General features: G+C 46.7%; 1 protein-coding gene across 1 annotated transcript in view; it reads right to left on the bottom strand.

Annotated features, from left to right (window-relative positions):
* The window catches only part of LOC116381094 (C-terminal-binding protein 2-like), a 78,898-nt gene that overhangs the window by 6,838 nt on the left and 61,495 nt on the right, over window positions 1–10,565 (bottom strand). The window contains exons 3-6 of the mRNA XM_031842931.1: window positions 8,482–8,636; window positions 5,362–5,506; window positions 4,154–4,360; window positions 750–964 (exon numbers count right to left, since the gene is read on the bottom strand). Of these exons, the coding sequence (XP_031698791.1) occupies window positions 750–964; window positions 4,154–4,360; window positions 5,362–5,506; window positions 8,482–8,636 (722 nt within the window). The remainder of the gene's footprint in view (window positions 1–749; window positions 965–4,153; window positions 4,361–5,361; window positions 5,507–8,481; window positions 8,637–10,565) is intronic.

Raw genomic sequence — 10,565 nt, 5'->3', positions numbered from 1 at the left:
CACACACACACACACACACACACACACACACGTTTCCACTTGCTGAGAGCCGATAGAGACTGCCAAGATTTTTGGTTGAAGAAAGAGAGGAAAGTGTTCTTTCATTGCGGCACTTAAAGAGGCAGCTGAGAATATTAAGCTTTGAAAAAGAAATTGAGTTAACTAGGTTAAGCTATTACCTTACACCCACTTATGCTTGCCTCATCACATTCTGCCACTCGCAAATGGCAGAAAAGAAGGGCACGCGATAGGCAAGACAAAGAGAAATCAGTGAGCGGCAACATGGGGGGGGGGGGGGGGAGAGAATCGACAGCAGGGAGATGCTTCTTCAGCCGGTGTAGTTCCCCCGGCTCCCCTGCAGGTGTCGCCCCAGGCAGCTATAGACTCAGAGAACAGAGCATGTTCGCAGCCCCCCTGCTGCGCAGCCTAGTCGATATATTTGCTGTAGCCGTGGGCTGGCGCTAATTGCATTTGACAGAGCAAAGGAATGAATTTGTGCCCAGCTTTGGCGGAGCTTAAGATAAAGAGCAGGGAATGTGCGGGCAGGAAAGGCTGCTGCCGTTTCCTCTCGCCCCTCTCTCTTCCTATCGACTATAATGCTCTTTAGGACAGCCTCCAGGCTGACAGAGTAATAATACACCAGCAGCTCTGCGTGTCTACCGGCTAGATAGCATTTGCATTAAGCCCAGGCCACATCACAGCTGTTCGGCTCTGTGTGGATGACACGTCTGCGTGTATTGCTAATGTACCTGTTTGATGGTGAAGTCGTTGATGAGGTGGTGGTTGTGTTCGTTCAGGTTGCAGTGCAGGGAGACGCAGTCGCTCTGGTAGAGCAGGTCCTGCAGGGTGTAGACGCGCTGGACGCCCAGCGAGCGCTCCAGGCCGTCCTGCAGGTAAGGGTCGTAGAAGATGACGTTGTAGCCGAAAACCTTGGCGCGCACCGCCACCGCCTGACCCGAACGACCTGAGGACACGCGGAGAAAGGGAATAATGTTTAGTTATGTGCAGTCAAACACAGGAGCAGAGAGGCAAACACATGACATCGACAATCCAGGTATATAGTTTGTGTTATCATCAAGAGAAAGGACCAGCAACTAATGCCACAACCTGCATTTATTAGGACTATAACGATTAAGATAATAACTCTGGCACATTTACTTTATCATGGGCACTGTTCCTGGTTCATCAATATTTTTGAGGGAGTACATCTGCATACATCGACACAAAAGATATAGACTAAATAGGAAATAAAGGTCTGTAAACGCATCATAATGGTTACTACTAAATGCATTAAACATCATTCCTGCTAAATACACTACGAGCATGAAAGAGTGAGTTATAAAAATAGTTTTAAGACACCATAAAATGAACATCAAACCAATAAAGCCATCCATCTTTAAGCAATTTCATTCACTTAGCACGTTAAGAGGTCTTTTTTTTTTTAATGTCTGCGAGAGCTTTGCTGTTGTCAGAAAGAAAATGGTTAAGGATGGCTAAGTGGTGGAGTCATGATGGAGAAATCGTTTTCTCAAAGAGAGGACAAAGTGAGGCAACTGGTTTCCAGTGGAGACTGTGAGACGGCGAACCAGCAGCATCTGAGGCTCTTCCACAGCCATGTGTTGTGTAGGCTGAGAGGCCGGCCCCTGCTCAGCAGCAGCAGCTGCTGGTGAACAGGATCGATAAAGTCCTTTACACTCTCAAAGTCCTCTCTTTGTGATGGAGCATTATGTCCTGCTCTTAGGCTTTCTCCTCTTTCAATCTCAGCCAATAAGAGACTCCTTAGAATACTTAAGCAATCACTCAGACCATTCTGTTCCATTATGGTGATGGGATTACAATCAACTTCTTGATTTCTGTAAAAATCCATCTCTCCCAAAGTGCTTGATGCACTTTTTCCTCAACTAGCCCCGTGTACTTCTGCTTCAGTTACTTTATTTCTTATATTTCACAGAATAACATTTGACAACACACGGCAAGCATAAACCTGTTGCATTCAGCTGCTGGTTGTAAGTGCAGACAGCAGCTGCAGCAGCACGGGAGTGAGTTTTTATGCTAGTTTGAATCAGACCAGGTCGTCTTGTGGCTGAAGCACAACCTGATTTGATGAGACACATCTCTGCTTCTTCTACAACGATTTTCTGCTCGTGTGGTCGATAGACAATTGTTGTAAAGTGGTGGATTTCGAGGGAAACAGCATCTCTTTGATTTCGAGAGATTTACAATAAAGTCTAGTGTTTACATCAGCAAGTATCTCTAATTCACAATTCTGTTCTGCAGCACTAGAAACTAAAACTATTAGTGTTTTTGTGTGGATTTTTCCTTTCATGTGGCGCTACCGCAGAATCAAAACAGTTTGTCTCCTCTTTTTGTATTTCTAAGCCTCCCTACATTCCCACACCGATCAATGCCACTAAAAGAGAGAATATATTCTGCCAGAGGGTCTGCCACACAACTTTGGGTGGCAGACATTTGCTTTGTGTTGCTCATTTGTCCACAGTCAAAGGACGAGGACGACACTCAAATGTGAGTTCCACAACACAAAGATTTGTGAAATCAACTCTTTCCCACCCGGTGGCGATGCTGCAGATGGGGGCGGTGATTGGTCAAGGCCATCTTGAAGGAAAGAATGCTGCTTGTGTAAAACAGTGTGCGTGTGTGTGTGTGTTTCATAAAAAAGGTAATGTGTGTGTAGCTGTCAGTCAAAAGATGGTTTGGTTTGGATCTTGTGCTGTCGCTGTGGATTTCTCCTGGACAGAATACGTCGGTGAAGGTCCTAACTATGCACCGACTAGAGCTTGTGTAAGTGGACCTTGGCTGAAGATTCTTTATAGTTTCAAATGTGAGAATATATAACCAATAGAAATCTGTAGAACGACAACATGATCAGGTCAAATCGACCAAACCCACTCGACTCGTATCTAAGTGCCAACTTCACCGCTCATGTTCAGGATGTTTACGTTTCTGCATTACTGCTTCTCTTCTTTGTCTTCTGATCACACATGTGTGCCATTAAGACTGATGAGCAGGTCTTTCTTTAAAATGTGTATGAAACGTGACGTAAAGGGAATTCTCATCGATAGCACAAAGCTAATCTAGGGAATAACAGCAAAATCAATTACAAATGAATGAATTCTGCAGCAGCACTTATTTTAAAAGTGTAAATGCCTGAAACATTGGCGTGGCTGGTACTTGAAGTACTCCTGAGTCTTTTGTCGCCCCAGAGCCAGATGTTTTTTTTCTCTATTCTGTGTGTTTGCAGCCTGCAGAGTTGTGCAGCTGGCTGAATGTGCAGAGTCCCACAAACAAACACCAGGAGGCCTTCGCTCTCCCCCACCTCCCGCTGACAATGGACATTGTTTTGGAGACGGCTTGAGCCAGAAAGACCGGGAGAGGAGGCTGGAGGTGGGAGGATTCGGTGAGAAAGAGACAGATTTGGGGGGAGGGGGGACATTCTCCCTGCCAGGTCCTGCTGTTTGGGCACAGTAAGTCTAGGAGGCTGTCTGGGACCTGTAGGGAGGGGGAGGATGTTGTGTTTTTGTGTGCGTGTGTGTGTGGGGGGGGACTGTATGTGGACACAGAGATAAGGTGTCCACATACACTCTGGAAAGGCTTTTGAGGAGACAAAGCTTCTGTGAGCCCACTAATGTGAATGATTCACAAACACACACAATCGGCATTATAACAGGTGCAGGGAGGGAAAACACAGTGCAACAAACACACAAACACACACACACACACACACACACACACACACACACACACACACACACACACACACAGAATCCGGTCTACCGTGAGGGGCCCGATTATGGCAGGGCAAGGTGTCGAGGGGCCGCAGTGACGGAGAGGAAGAGTCGGAAAACAGAAGAAGAGAGAATAATGGCGATATAATGGTGAGCATTAGAGCGGTGGGAAGAGAGAACAGTGTGGCGGAGAAGAGGAAGCCGGCCCGCAGGGAGGCGAAAGAGACAACCTTGAAATAATAATGGGACGGGCAGAGGCAGAAAAAAAATAACCTTATCAGGGCAGGAAAACAGAAAGCACACCGAGCGCTGAGAGGATATGAAAACACAGAACGGGGGGAAAGGAAAGGGAGCGACGAAAACAGAAATATGATGAAAGGTAAACCAACTACAGAATACATGATACTAACCAAAGCCGATGAGGCCAAGGGTTTCGCCACGGATGCGGGCGGCGCCGGACGCCACCTCGCGGATCTGTTCCACGCTCTGGACCCGCGTGCCCTCCCGGAGAGCCTGGTAGAGCCAGGTGTTTCGCCGGTAAAGGTTGAGGATGTGGCACAGGGTGGAGTCTGCCGTCTCCTCCACAGCTGCCGAGGGAATGTTACACACAGCAATGCCTGAAGAAAAGACGGTGAAGATTAATCAAGATCGTCAATGTTATAATTATAATAACAGTATATAATGAATAACTGAAAAGCCCGACTATCTACAATTATGAGCACATGCATAAGACAGCAAGTTTTAGACACTTTCTGTCAAGATATCCTCCAGCAGAACGCTCATAATTGTGTTACCTTCAGAGTCTTAGAGCCTCTGACCTTCTGGTATTACCTCGCCTATATCCTCCAACAACACAAAGATTTCCATTATCGCCACTTAAGCACTTCTGCCTGCCCTCGCTCTCCTCTAATGTCCTCATCCCACTCTGTATCTCAGAGTAACAGCACAGCCCGTCTCTGGACGGCGGAAAAAAATAGCCAGAGCTCGATCAATGGCCCCCTTTTTTTCTTCTCCCCGAGAACAGGCCGCCATATCAGCGCCGCCTTCTCCAGGCACGATAGCTTTTTAACTCCTGCGTTGCAGAGGCAGAGCGCCTTCCGTGAGTGGGTGGCAGTTAGACACAGTATCTCGTATTGGCAGGAAAATGGCAGCTTTGTCAACTGTAAGGGCTGTCTGAGCCACACGCCTGCTGATATAAGCCTGGGCGGTGGTTCACTCTCCGCTCTCTTCCCCATTTCTGTGTCTTTGAACATTCTGGCTCACAGTGGGATGTCCACCATTCATCTGAGTCTATAATTCAGCGCTTGATACCGTTCTGTAATAAAAAATAAAAAAACAAGGAAACGGTAAACATGCTGTCCCGGAGCAGTCCCCCTTTTTGGGCGAACTCACTCTCAACTGTGCGATCTTGTTCTGACTTCTACTGTGTCCCCCCCCCCCCCCCTCGCCGCAATTTTCGGCATACCACATCGTAGCGGCGTGAGGAAACACCCCCTCGACATTTACCTAAATCTGATTGCTGGTGGCCGAGGTTTCATACGTAACTAACAGAAGAACACTAGACACAATACAAGTAGTACACTGGTTATGTTCTAGCAGTGGTTGCGTGGGTTCGTACCCAGCTCTCCAGCAGCCTTGATGTCGATGTTGTCGTATCCGCTGCCGATGCGTATAATGATGCGCAGGGCTTTAAACTTCTCCAGGTCCTCTCTGGTGAGGGTGATAGTGTGGTACATCATGGCTCCCACTGCTTCGTTGAGCACCTGTAGAAACACATGCACAGTGTATTTGTTATGCTATTTATTAATGTGCCTTCCTTTTGTTGATCTTTTTTTCGTGCATTCATTCATGTGGTCAATGCATACAACGTGGCCGTTGGTCCATTTGAGTTCGTCAGAACTCGTGACAAATCACAAGATCGCATTCCTTCCAGAGGAGCCGTGAAAATCACGTCTGCCGGGACTCCGGACACATTTCACAGCGAGGGGAACTACAGACGTCACATGGCCCCCCAGCAGCACTGACACACTGTCCTTTCACAGACCTGCGCCGAAGTGGAACAAGTCATTAAATTGTCTCCAAGGGGCTTTCGGTTCCGCATGGTCATCACAATTACACTCGGAGCCTGAGGGTGTTTATGGACAAAGGATCTGGGCAATTGTCTGGAGAGAGAGAGAGGTCAAGGCAGCTGGCTGATTGCAGGATAAACCTTAAGAGATGATAGCATGTGACGGGTCAGAAAACCTTTTGACCATTTACATCTGGTGATAAAATGTTTCACCTCTCCACAATGATTTCATATGGCAGTGCTGCTTTGCAGATCTTAGTGTTACACTGTGTTTCTGTGTTAAACACGGTAAATGCGGCAATTTGGTACCTTTTCTGTTGCACAAACTATCCTTAATCAATGAGAGGGTCTGTGATATATACATGGACTACATTTATCTTAAGTCATGTAGTCCACAAAAAAAACAACCACATGTCACAGTTTAGGAATTACGTGACACAATTTACACTCATGCGGAGATCAAATCACTTGTTCCTCACCACATGACCTGAGCAAATGTCAGGATTAAAAAGAGTCTCAATCAGTCCTGATCTCAGGAGTGTGTCACAGTGAAGCGCTGCTCCTCTGCTACCCGACATGGACAAGGTGACCCAACCTCTGATTCATTCCGATGTGGATTTAAAATATCGCCCTCAATATCAGCCACAGCCTCTTCCAGCGCCTAAATAACAGCTCTGCAATTACCTCCAGCCAAACTGCATTAGCGTTGACGTGATTAGCAGATTAGCTCTGAATTTCCATACTGCTTTTATTAGAGCAGCGTAGACAGGCCTTCCAAATACTAGTTCAAGGTTGAAACACTCTTCTTCTTCTCTCCCTAGTGTTGTGTTTGGGGAGTCGTTTTAGGGGAAATCCACTCTGAATGTAGTTTACTTTAATGGAAACTCAGACCCAATCCATATCCCACTTCTCCACTGTAACCAAATCCTTATTGCCTTTAACGGCTATCATTTCTAAAGGAAGCCTGCGCTTTTTTTCTGACACGGCAGCAACGAGTCCTTCCCCCCCATTTGGCCATGAGAGACAGCAGTATACTGTTGCAAAGGAGTTTCGATTTGGTGATAAGTGTACTGTACAGTTTGTGTGTGTGTGCAAGTGTGTTTCACTCTGCGGCTTACTGGGGAGGCATTTTATGTCTATGAAGTCATCCCACTGGTGAGCGGTGGGGATGAGAACAGAACAGATAGTCTCCACCCGGCAGAGGAAGTTGAAAATGTTGCTTTTTTAGCTTTTGGCACTTCTTAAAGGGCGACATGGCTCTGATCAAAAAGACTGCAGAACAACATCCTGCAGTAAAGTGGAGTATGTTATTAAGTTATTAAGCTATGATCCTTTATTGATTGACTGCACCTTTTAAAAGCACTTCAGCAGTAAAGCAGAGATGTGAGTAAAAGGGAGATGACCGTTTAAAAAAGATGTTCTTTGTGTGTATAAGGCTAACATAGCAATATGTATACGTATATATATATATATATATACACACACACACACATATATACATATAATATGACAGGCAAGCTGTTTCCCTTTTGACATTGTATCGACTTACCTACGTAACCAGTCATTAATCTTAACACCACAATTGGATGAGCGGTCAGGCAGCGTACGATGTGGCCGATGTTGACTCTATGCCATACGTCATCCAGCTTTGACACGTGACTGTGAGACACGACAACTGTGAGAATGTTGGATGCTGGAGCGCAGGTGCTGCGTGCGGGATTTGGTCGCACTCAAGTGGTTTCGTAACTGGATCTTGATCAGTATTCGACATGTTTCATCATGCCCAAATCACCTGAGAAATAAGGGATTACTGGGTAGAGGACCCGACATAACCCCGGGCCCTTTTCTTATTCCACCCGTGTCAAGTCTGTCCCATGAGTTTCTGGTGTGGATGGAGCAGAGCGTGGCAGCTGGTGTCTGGCCTCGAAAACATCACACTGAAACTCCCTGAATTATCAGCGCTGCATCTCGGCATCCGTGCCGCAGTAAGAAGAGATTGGACATTTTCAATCTACACCAGCCCTCTGGGTATCTAGACTGCAAGTTATTACTGGGAACTGCTGAATATGCTGGCGAGGTGAACATTACAATCATGTTTTTCCTGATAAGGCAGTGTTAAAACAAACAAAAAGCTACCCGCTACCCGCCCCCCCCCCCTTCTCCTCACCGCCCAAGGTCTTTGATTGAATTGATCTCTATGCAAATGCGTTGTTTTTAATATGTCCCATTTTCATAAAAACAGCGAGAGGAAAGCTGTAGCGACTCTCACTCTGAGATGCAGATGGAGAGATAGCGGTTCGGTGATACCCATCTCCATGGCCATATATTGTTTTGCAGCCACTGCGCTGCATAAAAAGCAATAAAGAGCCTCTACAAGCCAATGTAATTACACTGCATTCCCGCCGTACAAGACTCTCCATTAGAACAATGGCACTGATATAGGCGTCGCGCTGTGCACCAAAAAAGTGACATAAAATCATAATGAAGCCACTATATTCTAACTGGCAAGTGTGTGTGGGGCCAATATAACGCGCTCCACATATCAGAGCAGTGACAGAAAAAGAAAGAGGCATGCGTGAGAGGCTCCATCTCGCCATCAACCTTCTGCTGCTCCGGTGTGGAGCACAGTGAAAGTAATGAGCAGTGTGTGTGTGTGTGTGTGTTCTCTACCTTCTCATGTATCTCCTGCGTGGACTGAGCATCGCAGAAGGCGACAGTCGCCAAGTCTTTCAGGATGGGCATCTCCACGGTGCAGTCGCGCCCGTCCAGCAGCGCCACCAAGGGGCGCGGATGCATTGGCCCGTTCATGATTTGAGGCCGAATACCTGGAGACGGATGGAGAAGAGAAGGACGATCATTTTAGGTACAGGATAATAAAGAAATGGTCCCTAACCAAAGCAGCTGTGTGAAAAAACACTAAATAAAACACTACTGTTGTTTGTTCAAATAGGATTTTTTATTGTATTGGGGTGGTTATCCCAAAACAATCTGCATGGCTAGACACGATGAAATATATTCTTGTTTTATCATTTTGGTGAACGCTCCCTTTTGCTTATTTCTTTCTTTTCTTGACATGATATAGCTACGTTGTGACAGATAATCGTTAAGGGTAATAATAAAAAAAGGACAAGCACACGTGTGAAACGCCCACCGTGCAAAGTCAAATTATTAAGACTCAATTCAGCAAGTGACACTCTCCTGCCAGCTGGAGTCAACTGTTTCCATCACTGTTTTCTTGGAAAATAAAAGACTCGGATGATAATAACCGTGTGTGTGCACACGCACACGTGCTGATTAGGATACAGCAGGAAGCAGTGCTTCTCCAAACTACCAAGCGTTGCTCAATAAATCAATGCGCCTACTCGGGACTGGATTAGACCACAGCCTCACTTACAGTAATCCTCTCGGTCTCATAGCTCCCAAACAGATCAGACACATAGAAACCTGTTTGCATGTTCTCTCTTACACACACACACACACACACACACATATATCATACCAACAGGAAGATATCCCCTAGTGTGTACGTATGACAGCTGCACACTAACACACACACACACACACACACACACACACACGCTCTTCTCATTTCTCAGTTCAAGGGAGAGGATCCTACATTTGCCTCGTTGTGAGTGGAACCAGTAGCTGTGGAATAGAAGAAGATAAAAAAAGAGAAATATTGCTCGCTGCACCTTTAGAAATGAGCTTCACTGCTGCTCTGCATCATAAGATTCATGTATCATTGAAATGGAGAGCGTTAGAGGAAAAAAACGCTACAAGCCTGAAACAAACCCTCACGCCAACTCACATCTGCACTTCAGCGCACTTGACAAAAAGTGTGTGTTGCAGTTCTTGTCTCCTTCCCACTCGCCACTTTTCTCACTCAGAGCGAAGAGAGACGAGCTCCCCAGCGGGCCGACCTTCTCACACGTCCCCACCGGAGAAGACGTGTCGCTCTGAGAACACAGACAATTACGAGCCCATGCTTCACACAATGTTAACAAGAGCGCAGTATCAATATTCATGCTGCAACCCTGCGGATGGATGGACCCGAGAAGGAAAACTGTTCCCCGCTGAGTACCAGCGCTCCAACACTGCACAGGTCATGATCTCCACTCTCAGTCTTTACGTCCAAGCTGACACAAACAGGCCACTCGGGAAGAGACCTAAACCAGCACGATCCCCTTCTGGGTGTTTCCTTCGGAGTGATTTCCTGACATCACTTGCTTATCTCTAGTTGGCTGCTAAATTCAGCATCTGGGGTAAGTGTGACCTCACTCACTGTGCACGTGAGAGCAGGTGTGCGCATCTGTCTGCTCTTTAAGTGATCCCGAAGATTACGATGACGTCGGACTCCGGGGTCGAGATAAGGAGAAAGGGTGGAGGAAGGGGGAAAGGAGAGGAGAGGTGGAGGCTCATTAGGGACATGCTCTGTAGGATTACTGCAGCAGATTAAGGTGAGATTAGGAGATTTAAGACCGAGAAAGTTGTGTGTGGCCGTTGCACAACTAGGCTGAAAGGCACAGTGTGTGGGGGGAGGGAAGAAAAACAGCAAGGCGGAGAAGAGTGAAATTGAAATGTAAAACAAGCGTGCATGAAAATAAAGTAAACACTGCCCATTTGCCTAAAGAGCACACAGGAGACACATCGGAGAAGAAGAAGAAGAAGAAGAAGAGTATGGAAGGAGAGAGAGTGGAAGCACATAAACGACTGAGGGGAAGCGAGCTGCCTCTCGGGGGGGGGGGGGGGGGGGG

The sequence above is a fragment of the Anarrhichthys ocellatus genome, unplaced genomic scaffold, assembly GCF_004355925.1.
Source record: "Anarrhichthys ocellatus isolate YVR2014 unplaced genomic scaffold, GSC_Weel_1.0 scaffold4, whole genome shotgun sequence".
Taxonomy (NCBI): domain Eukaryota; kingdom Metazoa; phylum Chordata; class Actinopteri; order Perciformes; family Anarhichadidae; genus Anarrhichthys; species Anarrhichthys ocellatus.
The sequence above is the reverse complement of the archived record's forward strand: the minus strand, read 5'-3'. Positions and strand labels throughout refer to the sequence as shown.